Source organism: Rhinatrema bivittatum, chromosome 2, assembly GCF_901001135.1.
Source record: "Rhinatrema bivittatum chromosome 2, aRhiBiv1.1, whole genome shotgun sequence".
Classification (NCBI taxonomy): Eukaryota; Metazoa; Chordata; class Amphibia; order Gymnophiona; family Rhinatrematidae; genus Rhinatrema; species Rhinatrema bivittatum.
Window position 1 is genome coordinate 143,843,500 of NC_042616.1, and position 15,511 is coordinate 143,859,010.

General features: G+C 44.0%; 1 protein-coding gene across 3 annotated transcripts in view; it reads right to left on the reverse strand.

Moving 5' to 3' along the window:
• ARMC3 (armadillo repeat containing 3) overlaps positions 1-15,511 on the reverse strand; it is a 641,613-nt gene that overhangs the window by 250,433 nt on the left and 375,669 nt on the right. For all 3 annotated transcript variants that reach the window (XM_029588706.1, XM_029588705.1, XM_029588707.1), the window contains exons 11-12: positions 9,799-10,048; positions 9,439-9,575 (exon numbers count right to left, since the gene is read on the reverse strand). In XM_029588706.1, the coding sequence (XP_029444566.1) occupies positions 9,439-9,575; positions 9,799-10,048 (387 nt within the window). The remainder of the gene's footprint in view (positions 1-9,438; positions 9,576-9,798; positions 10,049-15,511) is intronic.

The following is a 15,511-nucleotide window of genomic DNA, read 5'->3' on the forward strand; positions in this document are numbered from 1 at the left end:
GCAGCAATGTTAACGGCCTCCAGACTGCGAAGAGGAGAATGATGGCGGCGCTTCTGCCAGAAGAAGGATGGCAGTGGCGGTAGCCTCCGGGCCACAAAGGAAGAACTCAGCGTTGCTCCCACCGCACGGAAACAAAAGCGGCTCTCTGCCGCAAGGAAGGGCCGGTGATGTCGGTGGCCTCCGAGCCGCAAGGAAGGCAGCAGCATCGGCTGGAGGGAGGTGAGAGGCTGCTCACAGTTGGGGCCCATGAGCAGCATCATAACACATAAGTTACAGATAAACAGCTCTAAGGGTAGATGAGAGGAGGATAAAGATTACTGGAGAGACCTGCATGGCAAGCTACATGCATGGGGATGTGTGGATGAGAAAGTAATTGCAATAGGCTGTCCTTAAAGGGGCTTTACTGTGGATGGAAATTTATCAATGCATGAATCAAATAAGAAACAAACATCAAAATTGTAAGAATAATAATCAACTTTTATAAAACTTTACAAACTTTAAAACACTTTAAAAACTATTTACAAATACAAAATAGGAAAGGGTTAGGAAAATCTATAAACTAGACTATTTACATTAGAAAAGGGTCAAGTAATCTTGGGAGGCCAGATTCTGAAAAGCTAGGGGGCCCATGGCTATGGTGATGGCCTCATGGTCATCGATCAAGAACAGGTGTGTAGCCCTCTTGAGCCTGGGCTACTCGCTCCACCACAACAACCAGAATTCTGAGATCGGCTCTGATCCCACTCATCTCCTCCACCATTCCCTGCACACTAGGCCAATATATGCCAGAGACCCTGCCTCTTGGCCTGGAGAGGGTCCTCATAGCTCATTAGCAGGAAGCACAGTTGCTGCTGTAGCAGGAGGTGGTGGGATTCGATTTCTTCTTCCTCTTCCTTTGAAAAGCTGATGTTTTCTGTGAAGACAGAAAAAACTGTGTGTCAATCTCTCATCTCATTTGCTCCAGGATGTGATGTGCATGATCATATAAGCAGTTAGAGGGCATTTTATTTGTGGGAGAGGTGGAGATGATGGTAAGTGCTCCTAGCAGTGGAACATCCATGTCCTATTAGGAGTGACATGGCCATAGATAGATTGCCAGAGATACGGAAACTTCAGTAAAGCTGTCTCTGAATACATGATGGCTAGGAAGTGTTTGGGGCTAGAAGGTAAGGTCATTATCTGTGTGGTTGTGTTAGGGTTTACCCTAGATAGCAAGACATCAAGGGCTAGGATGCTGCTACTAATCTATGGGTGTTTATTCAATGGAAGGCATTGAGTTTGCTTGGTAAAAATCTAAGAAGTAGGAGCTAACACCCTCTCAAGTTTCATACAATGGCTGTGAGTGCAAAAGAATTACTGGTTCATGACAGTGCTGCATGTGACTTAAAGAAAAGGCAAAGATGAAGTAACTGTGCATGAGGGTTTCTTGAAGCTGTAGGCAGAGACTGAGTACTGTACATTGACAGGGACCAGTTATGTGAGCAGGAAATCAAGGAGAAATTTCTACTTACCTCATAATTTACCTTCCTTTAGTGATGGGTAGGTCAATCCCAATGAGTGGGTTGTGCACTTCTTCTAGCACATGGAGACAGAGCAAAAGCTAACGTCACAGCCATATAGTCCCACCCCAACATCAGCCTGCCACTATTCTCTGAAAAGGCCAAACTGTGGCCAAACTGATTATACTTAAACATTATTATCAACAGGCAAACATTCATGTTTCTCAACCAACAGGAACACTGAAGTCAGTCAAGAAAGGTAGATATCTAACAAACTAAGGGCTAGAGAAGTCACTTACCAGTTGACAATGAAGATAAGGAATCATACTCTGCATAGCTTGCCCTAAGGAAGGCTAACTGCCAATTCATACACAAGCAGTTAAGGGTGAGTCTGTGATTAACCTACTCATCACTAAAGGAAAGGAAATTATCAGATAAGTAATAATTTTGCCTTCCTTAGCATTCGGGTAGGTTAATCCCAACAAGTGGGATGTACCAAAGCTAATCTCGAAAAGGATGGGAGGCTGGCAGTTGTTCAGAAAATACCAACTGCGAAAACACGGTATCCTCCCTAACTCTAACATCCAAGTGGTAATGCATGAAGAAGTTGAGCAAAGATGACCACGTCACCACTCGGCAAATTTCAATACACGACAAAAAACGAAGTTTCACCCACAATACCTCCTGACCCCACGAGGAATACAGTCTAATCTGTCTTGGTAAGGCAACTTCAGCAGCCACAAAGGCTGTCGAAATGACTTCCTTTACCCAGCAGGCAATCGTTGCCCGCATCACCGGTGCTCCTTGGTTACCACCATCATGGAGCACAACCAGGCAATCAGACTTCCAAACAGCCTCAGTCACCTCCTAACACCGCTGTAAAGAATGCTTGACATCGAAAGAATGCAAAAGGTGATACTCAACTTCATCTTTGTCCCTGTTCGATGCAGGCATAGGACTGGTTCAAATGAAACTCCGAAACCACCTTGGGCCAAAAAAGGAAGGAACAGTCCGAAGTTGGACTGCACCCACGTCATACAGAGAAAAGGCCCACGACAGGAAAAGCCTGCAGCTCAGAGACCCTATATGCCAAACAGATTGCTACCAGAAAAACCTGTCTTCAAGGTAAGCAGCCACAAGGAAAAAGTATGCAGCGGTAGAAAAGTTGGATCTGCCAAAAACTCGAGGTCCCATAGAGGTACTGGAAGCCCCAATGGAAAGCGAAGATGTTTAACTCCCTGCAAGAAATGGGACATGTCCAGATGGGAAGACAAAGGACCTCCAATGACTCTTCCCCTATAACAAGTCAGGGCTGCAACTTGAACCTTCAAGATGCTAAGGGTCAAATCTTTAAGCAAGCCATCCTGTAAAAATTCCAAAATCAAAAATAATATCCACCTTGAGCAGATGAGTACCTCGCTCAGAACTCTAGGCCTCAAGGACCCACCAAACTCTAACATAGCCTAGAGAAGTAGAAGAAATCGACCCTGATATTGCTCTTTCCGGCCATAAGAAAGACAGATATGCTTAGGAGAAGCTGTTCTAGCTGCTCAGTGAATCGCCAGCACGTCAGCCGAACTACTCATGCTTCCAGTTTGTTGATGTTCCACCACTACTCTCCTGCATTCCAGCACCCTTGCACCACCAACTCCCGATGGTGAGCCCCCCACAGTCCCAGAGGCTTGCATCTGTTGTGAGTATCAACCAATCTGGCATCATCAGGGAAATTCCTTTCGTAAGATGATCCGTCTGTAATCACCAGTCCAACTGGGATCTCAACTCTAACGGGAGGAACAGCCTTACACATAGGTTTTTTACTTTGGATCAATGTATTCTTGAAGCTTTTTGGAATGAGTATGCTCTAGAGTTTCTTCTCATTCCTCTGGATGTCTTCATGGTCTATCTAACTCCCCTCAACAGAGGGTAGAAGTGGCAGTGACATTACAATGGATGTAGAACCTGAAAGCGGTTTCCGTTCTCAAATCGCCAAGATATATATTTATTTGGTCATGCCTAAGAAAGAAGGCTCATTCTAGCCCTGGATGTATATTCCTATCCGTTGGGAACATCAGTGGTCCATTTTGGTATTTTAGATCGTCTTTACCAGTTTCAGATCTTGCCTTCAGGCTTGCTGTGGTGCCCAAGACCTTTTTTAATAGCTCATAGTAGCAGTAGTGGTGGCTCTCAACAAGAGCTGCATTCTAGTTCTCCCCTCTCTGGACAGCTGGTTGATTCGTACCAAAACTATGAAAGAGAGTCTTCACGTTTGCCGCAGGGTAGTTTTTTTTCTACAGTAACTAGGCTGTGTATTGAATCTGGCCTAGAGTGATTTGCAGCCATCTCAGACCCTGGAGTATCTTGAGGTTCAGTTCGATACAAGGCGGGGCAGAGGATTTCTGCCGCAGTCTTGGATCCACACCTTGATCCCTACGGAACCCTGTTTCTCTGACCGGGGAAATTACCTACAGGTCCGGGGTTTAATGGGTGCCGTATTAGAAGTGGTTCACTGAAAGAGGGCACATATTCTTCACCTTCTTCAGCGCCTAACCTTGTGTCGAAGAGGGCTCTTAAGAACTCCAGGGTCTGGGAGGGAACCAGGTGATTTTGGCCAAATTGACTATCCAACCCAAGGACCGCAAGAGAAGCAGGAACCTATCCACCGCTTCCTAATAGAGAGACTCGGACTTCGCCCGAATCTGCCAGTCATCCAGAAAAGGATGCACCAGCCCTCCCTCCCGCAGGAGGGCTGCCACCACCACCACCATCACCTTGGTAAAGATACTGGGCGCTGATGCTAAGCCGAAAGACAAAGCGCAAAACTGAAAATGTTCTCCCAGAATCATGAACCTCAGGAACCGCTGGTCAGGCCAAATTCCTATGTGCAAGTAATACTCTGACAAGTCCAGGGTCTTTAGGTACTTTCCCTTGTGGACCGCTGCAATTACTGACCGCAAGGTATCCATGCGGAAATGCGGTACCTGGAGTGCCTTGTTCACCTCTTTCAAATCGAGAATGGGACGGAAGGTGCCCTCCTTCTCTGGCACTACAAAGTAGATAGGATATCGGCATGCCTTTTTCTCTGCAGGAGGCACCGGCACGATGGCCCCCAATTCACTGAGGCGACGGATGGTGTCTTGCACCGCCAACTTCTTTTGTTCGCAAGAGCACAGAGAGACAAGAAAACGATCCCTGAGGGACTGAGCAAATTCTAAAGTGTATCCTTGCCTTGTTATGTCTAAGACCCACTGGTTGGACATGATTTTGGCTCACTCCTCGTAAAAAAGAGCCAGCCAGCCCCCTATCAACAGAACAGAGGAGTGGACAGGCCTTACCTCATTGGGAAGATTTTGCTCCTCCCGTTCCTTGGGACGATTCACCTCTGCCAGGCCAACAGCCGCAAAAGGGCTGAACTTACGACTGCTGTCTGCCCAAAGATTGACTTGAACAAGAACCTGATGAACCTTATTCTCTCCAACGGATTTGATAATTTCCTCCAAATCCTTGCCAACTAGCAACTTTCCCTTAAAGGGCAAAGAACCCAGTTGTGCTTTGGAGGAGGCGTCCGCCGACCAATTCCTCAACCAGAGGAACCTGCAAGCGGAAACAGCCGACATCATGGTCCTAGCCGAGGTTCGAAATAGATTGTAAAATGCATCTGCACTGTAGGCTACCATGACTTCCACCCATTCCGCCTGAAGGGAGTCTGAAGCAACCAAGGACTTATTCCCTTGCAATTGCTGCACCCAGCGAAGGTCCGCTCTTAGCAAAGCTGCTACATATACATATAGCTGCCCTAGCTCCCAGAGCAGAAACCTCAAATATCTTCTTGAGATGATGCTCAAGCTTCCTATTCTGAAGTCCTTAAGTGCCGCAGCATCAGACACTGGGATAGTAGTCATCCTAATAACCGCTGAGACCGCAGCATCCACCTTAAGGACCCTGAGAAGGTCAAGCGCCTCTTCCAGGAGTGGAAATAACTTGTCCATCCCCGACAGACCATGAGCCCTGTGTCTGGAATATCCCACTCCCTATGCAGCTACGGCCCTCAACTGAGTGCCCTCCTGGGGAGCCTCAATACCCAGTTCCTCCAGAACTGCAGGAATAAGGGGGGCCAATTCCTCTTTGCAGCACAAGTGGACCACTTTGGGATCATCCCCTTCAGCATCACTGCCAATGCCCATTCAGGGTCCTGTTCTGCATCCAGGTCCACTCCTTGAGGACCCTTGGCAAGCGGGTCATCCTGGGCTGAAGCCACCGAAGAAAAATCCACCATGGGCTGGGCTACCAAGGTTCGCTGGAGATCTTTCAACCTCGTGGCCTCCCTCTGCTCCAAGGCCCTAGGTTTCTTGGTAGCTGAGGCCCCCGCCTTCTCAGGGGTTTTGGGCTTCTTAACCGTCCTGAAGGGAGCCCCCTTTTCCCCATGTCTCTCAGTAGATCTTCTGGCCTTAAAGGCCCTGTGCAGCAGGAGAATAAAAACAGGGATAGAGGAAGAAGAATCCAAAGCCTCCCCAGGATGTCCATCAAAAAACACATCCTGCTCCCCCTTGATTCGGCCCCCTCCAGAGGCACCAGCCTGCGGAGATAAGGGAGGAGGGAAACCCCCCTCCTCCCGCGGTCCACACAGGAGTAGCAAAAGCAGCCAAAATGGCCTCCATTCCCACGCTAAATGGGAACAGGTCCTCCAGGGGCTGCTGCGCCAAGGAGAACCTCCCAGGCTCCCAGTGCAAAGATTGTTTCCCCCCCCCACCACCCGAGAGCTTCCCGACATGCCTCCCCATAGAGGAGGTACCTGGAATTGACGCCGCACGAAAGCCTTGCGCTCACATCCCCAGAAGCGGTGCAGGCCGAACTACGTGGCATTGGGGGTGGCGGTGAAATCGGCGAAACCAGCAGAAGAAAGACACCAGGGGGCCGGAGAGAGAGAGAGCAAGCCTCCACAATGGGCAGAAACGAGACCTCAGCCACCAAACTGCCTACCTGCTCTTTTTCTTCCAGACTTTTCTTTTTTTTTTTTTTTTTAAACTTTACCAGGAGAACAGGCTGTAGGCTCAAAGAGATCCCTCTCAGGGTGAGTGAACTGGGCTCCCTGGTGTCAATCCTGACCGGCCACCAAGAGAGTTAGCATCTGAAGGTCCCCGATCCTGTGTTCAAATGCCTCAACTACCAGGGGGGATGGTCCCACCAGGACATGACTATCCCCTGGGAGGCTGTAGAATCTTCTGCCTTCAAACTATTCTTTTTTTTTCTTCATTTTTGTTTTTCCTTTTTTTTTTTTTCAGTCAGACTGCAGGTTTTGCACCTCTACCATCTGCTGGAGACAGAGAAATACTGACAGACTGCAGGTAGCACCTCATGGTATAGGGCAGTGTCAGTCAAAACATCTCTGTCTCCATCTGCTAGAGGGGAGGCAAAACCCAGGAGTCTGGACTGATCTGGGTACATACAGGGAATGGCAGTTTATAGAGGGGTGTGACTTATACACTGGAAAAAATGGTTCATTAAAACATATTGGGAGGATTAGGAGTTAGCGAGACGAATAGGGGCTGCGTAACTACTGCATTTAAAGGCTAAGTTACTCAGATAACTTTATCTGGATAACTTTAGCCAAGAATATTCAATGAGCTATTCTTGCCACTGAATATTTGGATAACTTTGCTGCTGGCTGGCTTAGTGAATATTGACCTCTTTCTAACAAAACAGTCTCACACCATGCTAAATAGTAAAAATATCTTAAACATGAGAAAAGAAAAATATACTTTACAACAGATAGTCGGTAGTATGCTGATAATAAGATTGTATACATCTGAAGAAATTAATGCACTCGATGTTTTTGACTCCATTCTTTCACCTTCTAGTTTGTGTTTCATCTGTAACCCTCTACCAGGCACATAAAAAAACAAGAAGATCTGTCCCCATATGGTGAGAGTCAGGCTCTCTAATTAATTTGTGGGTTCAAAAATGTGGGTCATGCAGATGGTGAAGTGGATCTTATTGGAAAGAGTAAACTTTAGTACTTCTCTGAATGGTCAAGGAGGGCATTATCCATCCTCCCCTCTGCCTCTGTAGCTTTACCAGTGCTGGCCACTTCAAAACCAACTCCAAGGAATCACACCATACAAAGGGTACCGTCAAACTCTCAACTTGTATTATCTGGGATGGTCCAGCCAGCAACTATATACACATAAAAATGGAGGTTATACAGTATTTTTGCTGAATTATTCAGAAGTCATGGAAAAACATAGTCAGAAAACATGCCTGCAGTAAAACCTATCTGATATCCCAAGGGGCAAAGTAACAAGCTCCCAGTATCCATTTGAACAGAAACTAGATCTTTACCATCCTCCCTTATTCCATCTCAATATGATTTCCTTCCATCTTTCCAAGTTCTTCTTTTTCCACATTCTGGGTCATTATAAGGTGAGTTTTAAAAGCAATACACATGCCAAAACTGGGAGATGCACGTGCATGTATCGCTTAATCCTACCCGACTGATTTTATAAACCTGCCACTTTATCTCTTCCAATTCTCTCTTCATCAGTTACCATTCAGTTCACAGAGGAACATGTGGTTCATTTCCCCAGTACTTCTCCGCACACCATGGGTATCCGACTCACCCCCATAACATACCACCATCTTCAGTTTTCCCCACTAATGGAGCTCCTCAAACTGAGTTATTCACCAACCACTGTTACCAGGCATCTCCTCACTCCAGATCCTATTCCATCTCCCATCAATGTCCAGGTTTCCCTGGTCTCCTTCACACTTCGAATCTGAATGGGGCCCGCCTCATATTGGATCACCCCTTCTCCCTTCTCCAGGCTCTGCCTCTCCTTCCACTTTTCTTACCAGCCAGTTCCTCTAAGGAAGAAATCAGTACCTCTCAATTCCATGGCCTCGAGCCTTTTTCTTTGAGAGAAAAAGCCTTTGGAGGACCCATTCATATTGTAGGGCTCCCCAGGCCCCACTAGCCCATAAGCTGGCCACTCCAGGACTACTACATCCTGGAGATCCCTCTCTTACCAAGCTCCATCCTAGAAAGGGTCATTCCCACCAAAGTGACTCAGAATTGATAGCCTCTTAGGCCACCAATCAGATCATCCCATCCTCAAGGGGAAACCCATATATTTATTTATTTTATTTAAAAACTTTTATATACCGACGTTCATAGACATATCACATCGGTTTACAGGTAACAGGGGAGTAATATTTGAACTGAGAGGGAAAGATAAAGTTAAACGTAACAGGGATATAGATGAACTTGGGAGAGTAGGAGAAAATAAAGGGTCAAGTGACCTAGGAGAGGATTTTTTAAGAGAGAGAACAATAACTCTTCCAGTGATTACATGGTAGAACTGCAGGTTCAATGACAATTTTTCCATAAAATCTCAACAATAGAAACTCTTGGGTCTTCCCCACCCAAAATATCTCATACTACTAGAATTTAAAAAAAACACTAATTTTAAGGGTCTTCCCACATATGTTAAAAAAACCCCAAAACAAATAAAATACCACACATATGTACACACACGCTCTTTCTTCTTTCTTAGACTAATAGGATTAGGTCAATGATGTTTACCTGACTCCATTTTTGCAGGTAACTTCAGTGCTTGTTTCACTCATTACCTTGATCTCTGGCTACATCCCATTCATCCTTGGTACCTCTTCACTTATAAACAGGATTCTTTGTTTTCAGTTTAAAACGATTTTCATCCATAAATTCTAAGATTTTTCCAAAGGTGACAGTTGGTTTAAACCAATATTCACTCTAACTTTAGGCTGATTAAAAAACTCACCTAGAGCTGTAGATGAAGTGTTTCAAGCCTCTAGCCATCAAAGGCCAAAACACATGCTGTGTTTCAAGTGTGTTTCTCAGAACTTAGCAGCTGATTTAGTCTTTAAGTAAGAAAATAACTAAAGAAATTAAATCTAATAAACTTACCCCAAACTTCCTAATTCAGTTGCAGTTGGTTCATCATTTGCACAGACCATAATTGCCCAGCATGCATTTCGTCTTACTTCATGATTCACAGAATGCAGGAGATTCACAAGTGGGCTTAATCCACCTGCATTTCTTAACTAAAAGTGGGCAAAGAATTACTATATTATTCTGAATGATAACCAATGAAGACATTTATTCAATTTCTGGAAACTTGACATATGTCAAAACTGATTAAATATCTTGGTTTTGTACAATTTTATTGACATTAATATACAATAGCTGACACATGTATTGATTTATCAAAACACTAAGCTTTCTCATGCCATACTGCTCAATTGCACATATGAATATAATTTTTACCTCAGTTCTTGCACTGGCATCACATGCAACTGCAGCAACAGTAAGTGCTGCTTTGCTTAGCACTAAGTCATTAGTTGATTGCAGCGGTCCCACAATCTCAGGCATAATGCCATGTGCTTGCATATTGAGGCGTAGGGTTTCCTGGGTAGCCATATTTATAAGTACTGTTGCAGAATTAGCTACAGCTCCATCTCTCTCATCTGACAGAAGATGTATTAATGGTTCAATACCTTCAGCTTCAGCAACAGCACTGGGTAACAGAACAAAAATCTTAATTACTGTTCCATAAATCAATGCATTACATACATTAAATCGCCTACACCTGCTTTCATTACAAATGGCAAATGTTTGAAAAACAGTGGTTCCCTGGCTGTCCCTTTAAATAGTATATTCAATTATGATACTGTTATATTGAAATATCCTTATTTTGTGGAATGGCAATTTGTCTACTCTTACACATTTTTCTGTGTGGCTGAATGGCTGCTATGTTAATTTGCATTTTACATATACAACAAGTTTGACATCTATACTATTTTTGGACATTTGGATTAGATTACAGAATGGTTCATTTGAATTTTCTGCAAACTGACTGATCATAACACACTACTGCACTATTCAAGCTGCTATCCTCGCAAATTGAAAGAGGATTTCCTAGCTGGAAAATTTCTAAGGTTAAGAAGACTGTTCTTCTACAATAGAATTTAAGTGGCAAGTGTCATTTATGCGATATAGATTTTATGATAGTGATTACCCAAGTTTAAGGGTTAAGAAATCATACACTCGAGCTAGATGGGCTGACCAGGATTTATTGTTACAATCTCGGTCACTGCGCTGGATTCACGACCTATGTTTGTACTACCCTTTTCCCCTTTTATTTTTCAAAGTATTCGGGAACATTGGTCATTTCTTCGGGAACATTGGTCAGTTCTTCACTGTATATATGTTTATACTTCTGATACCACTTGGGTGAAGATATTTTGTGAATTGGATTGATTGCCTCTTTCTGCATTGACAAGGGGCTATAGCATTCAAGATGAGGTCGTTCATTCAGATTTTGATCTGCTATACAGCCTGACATAACGCATGATTCTTTTGGACATTTTTCTTATGTTTATTGCTATGTATGTCCACATTCATTTACAAACAATTGCATTCCACTGCCTATTATCCAACATTATAATTTGAAATTTTGTGCATTTTGTTTGACTAGTGAGGTGAACTATCCTATGTGGTGCGGTTGTCTTTTGATATATGTGACAAGACTATGCGGGTTCTTAAACTGAGAATTATGGAACATCGTAGCTGTGCAAATTGGCAGATAATTGAAGCACCATTGGTAGCGCACTGTTTAGAAGTACATCATTCTTTTGAAGATTTACGGTTCTCAGTTCTTGAGAAACCTCGCTGGAAACCTGGGGGGGGAATGGAAGGATAATCATGATTTATTATTACAATGTTGTGAGCAACATTGGATCTTTGTTTTAAACATCTTAGCTCCTTCAGTTTTGAATAGAGAGATTGATTGCTTGGTGTTTTAGTGATGTCATTTGATCATAGTGATGCCATTTAAGTTGGCCTCTTCAGGGCTGTTTTATCTATATAGCAAATGGGGCACTTGCACAGGGCCCAAAGCCTTAGAGGGGCCCAGCTTGATCCAAAAAAAGAAAGAAAGAAAGAATAAAATGGTAAAAAAATAAAAAAGAAGAGAAGGTAAAATAAGATAGATAACTAACATGCATTATTATCTTCTTTAGGTCTTAACAAGGATTGGCTGAATCTGTGGTTCATAAATTGTGCAAAAATGCTATATGGTGAGAAGTGTAGAGAGGCAAATCCTAGTGAGGTTTGCCCAGGACCTCATAGAGGCTTAAAACAGTCCTGGGCCTCTTCTGATTGGTGGGCATTGTCTGTGTTTTGTGTTTGTTGTGTCTATAAATTTGTTCAAAGCATCTTCTTATCGTAGAGTTTTGAGACATTTATGTCCACCATTAGTCATGTAAGTTTTATTTTTTTCTAGATAGTTTGAATATTATTTTATTTTAAATCTAAAATTTATTTGTGTTTTCTTTTCTTTTTAATGAAACATTTAATTGGTAACACCTGAAACAGACACTCATTCTAAAACATCATGGTGTCTTGTCTTCTTACTTGCTTGAATAAATGAAGACATTCTTCACATTTGAGATACTATTGATTACCATTTTATAGTTTTGCCTCTATTTGTTTAGTACCAAGGTTGAATGATTTGAAAATGAGTCCTATATTGTGTGGCACAAGATATTAGATTTGACTCAAGCACTGTATATATGTTTATACTTCTGATACCACTTGGGTGAAGACATTTTGTGAATTAGTGAGCTGTTCACTTTTAAATATATATTCGAATTCTTCTAACAAAGAGATGATGCTTATATTCCTTGAGCTACAGCTACAACAGATTTTAAGGAGGTAATGTTTGAACAGCCCTTAAAACAGCAAAGTATTGTCTCATACCATATCTGGCTACTGAATTTAAAATGGAAACAACATGTATAGTTTCCCTTTGAAAAATTCCTACAAGATATGAGGGTTAAAAGTATTTGTGTACATTTATACTTGGTTTTTCTGTCAGTTACAAAAAGGAGGAAAGACGGCGTTCATAGTTTTGGAAATCAAATCTATGCACATTGTTTTCCTCCCCTGACCATAGGAATGCCTCCTCTCAATCCAGATAAAATTATGTATGCAGTTAAAGCTTAAGTGTTCTTTTTTTTTTTTTTTCCAAAGCTTTTTTATTGAGGACATCAGAAACATTACATCCAACAACATTACAAGTATAAACCACACACTGAAAGCTCTGAAATCCTAACAGGTTTTTAACATTTTAAACCCTTCAATTCCCCCCCCCCCCCTGCTCTTACAGCCCCCACCTCCCTGCGATGTCATCAAATCAGTCGCATTGCTTGCTCAAAATAAAGTACATAGTCCAGAAATCTTCCTCTACAACAAGGACTGTGGAATGTCTGATGGCGGCTCAGATAGAGGAAATAATTGTTGCGTGTCAGGGGGAAGCGAACAGTAGAACTTATACCAAGTTGTTGTAAACCAAATTTTCTTTTTTAATGTGAAAGATGAAAACATAGATCCATATTCTAACTGAAAGAGGTCCATCATGCGCTCCTTCCATAAAACGCCATCCGGCAGCATAGCATCTGTCCACCGCAGCAGAATACATTTCTTAACTATAAGACAGGTTTTTGCAAAGAAAAGTATATTGTTATGGTTCAGAGATATTTCTCCAACATCATTATTGAGCAAGCAAAATGCACATGACCAGGTAATAGGAGTAGAGAACTGTTATGGTTATTGGTGTTTGGGTGGATCCTTGAACACTGTGGCAGCTGACCACACGCACGGGGGGGCAATCCCGTGAGGGACCACAGTATCAGGCTAAACTCCAGACAGACAAACACAGATTGAATCTTTTATTAAATAGTATATGAAACCACCAGAGGTGGCAGTAGTGAGTAGTGGTTGTAGAGCCCGGCTGGGCACGTCTCTCCCAGAATGCTGGAACAGCGGATCCTCTGTAGGCAGTGCTGTAGTGGAAAGAGACTGAGAGTTATGAGCACACAGAATGATTAGTATTCAGAGTCCCAAGTAGAATAAGAGAGCTCCAAGACAGGGAGAGCAGGCCCTCAAGGAGCGAGTACCTGATCCCTTAGAGCAGAGAGACTCGGTAGCGTTGTACTCACTAGCAGTAGCAGAGATTCCACTAGACAAGAGATCTGGCACCGGAGCAGAGGGCAGGCCCTCGAGGAGCGAGTACCTGATTCCGGTGAAGCAGTACTGTAGAGAGAGATGTTTCTGTACTCACTGATGGTGACTGTAGTTAGTTCTTCCAAGTAGAAGGCAGAGGTTGCAGGCAGCGACACAGGGAACATGGGCCCTCGAGGAGCGAGTACCAGTTTCCTGATAGCACCTGAATAGCACCTGAAAGAAGCAGAGAGGCCCCCGAGGAGCAGGTACCCTGTTAGTGACCCCGAAGAGTAGTAAGAGTTCCAGATAGAGCTGGAGTAGCAGAGTAGCTTAAGACGGGGAGCGAATCCCATCCGTACGAATTCTGTTGCTAACTCAACGAGCTAGCAAATGTTGTAGGCAGGTATACCATGGAGTCGTGATGTCAGAACAGGGGGACGCCCCTGAGTTTCGCGCCAACGTGAGAATAAAGATGAGGGCGGCATGCGAGCGCACACCCTAGAGGTACCTTGAAGGAGAATGGTGGGAGGCAGCACCAAAGCCGGTCCGGGAATGCCGGAGAGGTCGGTAAGCAGATGCCATGGCGGCCATCAGTCCAAGGTGAGCAGGAGGAGCCGCAAGTAGAGAGAGGTAGGCGGGGCGAAGCCATCGAAGACGGACGGATGTAACAAGAACATATCTGCCAAACCCGTTGCAGACATCATTACTGCTCTCTCGCTCAAGGCCAAGTCCCCAACCAACTCAAGTTGGCAATGCTCAAGCCTCTCCTCAAAAAACCCAACCTTCCCACCGCAGACCCAGCTAACTTCAGACCCATAGCAAACCTTCCAATGATTGCCAAAATTATGGAGAAAATTGTAAACAGACAACTTTCAGAATTCCTTGACGAAAACAACATCCTCACCACAAACCAATTCGGCTTCCGTAAGACCCGGAACACCGAATCGCTACTAGCCTCACTAACAGACACAATTCTCCTTAATCTGGAAAAAGGTCAACCTTGCCTCCTCGCACTTCTGGATCTCTCCTCAGCGTTTGATACCGTGAACCACTCGTGCCTCCTTCAGCGGCTAACCGACATTGGCATCTCAGGATCAGCGTTCAACTGGTTCAAATCGTTTCTTGAAAACAGGTTCTACAAGGTCAAGATAAATAACAAAGAGTCTCACCTATTGAATCTAAGATGGGGGTACCGCAAGGATCATCCCTCTCACCCACTCTATTCAATATCTATCTTCTCCCGCTCTGTCACCTACTTACCAACCTCAAACTTACACACTTCCTATACGCGGATGACATACAAATTCTCATCCCTATAACGGAATCTCTACACAAAACTGTCATACTGGAATAACTGCCTCTCAGCAATCAACAACCTACTCGCCAGCCTCAACCTAGTTTTAAACACAAACAAAACGGAAATTCTCCTTATAGCTCCGGAAAATTATGTCCCATCTATCACTCCATCGGATAGCCAATGTCCGGTCACCTCCATGGACCTCACTTCACCACAAGTAAGAGACCTGGGTGTACTTCTAGACAACAGACTCAGCCTCAACAAGTTCATAAATAACACCACAAAAGAATGCTTCTTTAAATTGCAAGTATTAAAGAAACTAAAACCACTTCTACTCTACAGAGACTTCCGCCTGGTTCTACAATCCATCATACTCCCGAAACTGGACTACTGCAACTCTCTCCTTCTGGGCCTTCCCGCTTGCACCACCAAACCACTTCAGATGGTCCTGAACGCTACGGCCAGAATTCTCACAAACACCAAAAAAGGGATCATATCACCCCTATCCTCCAGCACCTTCACTGGCTACCGATTAAATACTGGATTCACTTCAAAACCAGTATGATGATTCACAAGGCTCTACATAACATCTCTCCTCTCAACCTAACGTTTCAACTCCAGCTACACAACTCCAAGAAACCGGCAAGAAGTGCGTACATGAACAGGCTACGCACCCAG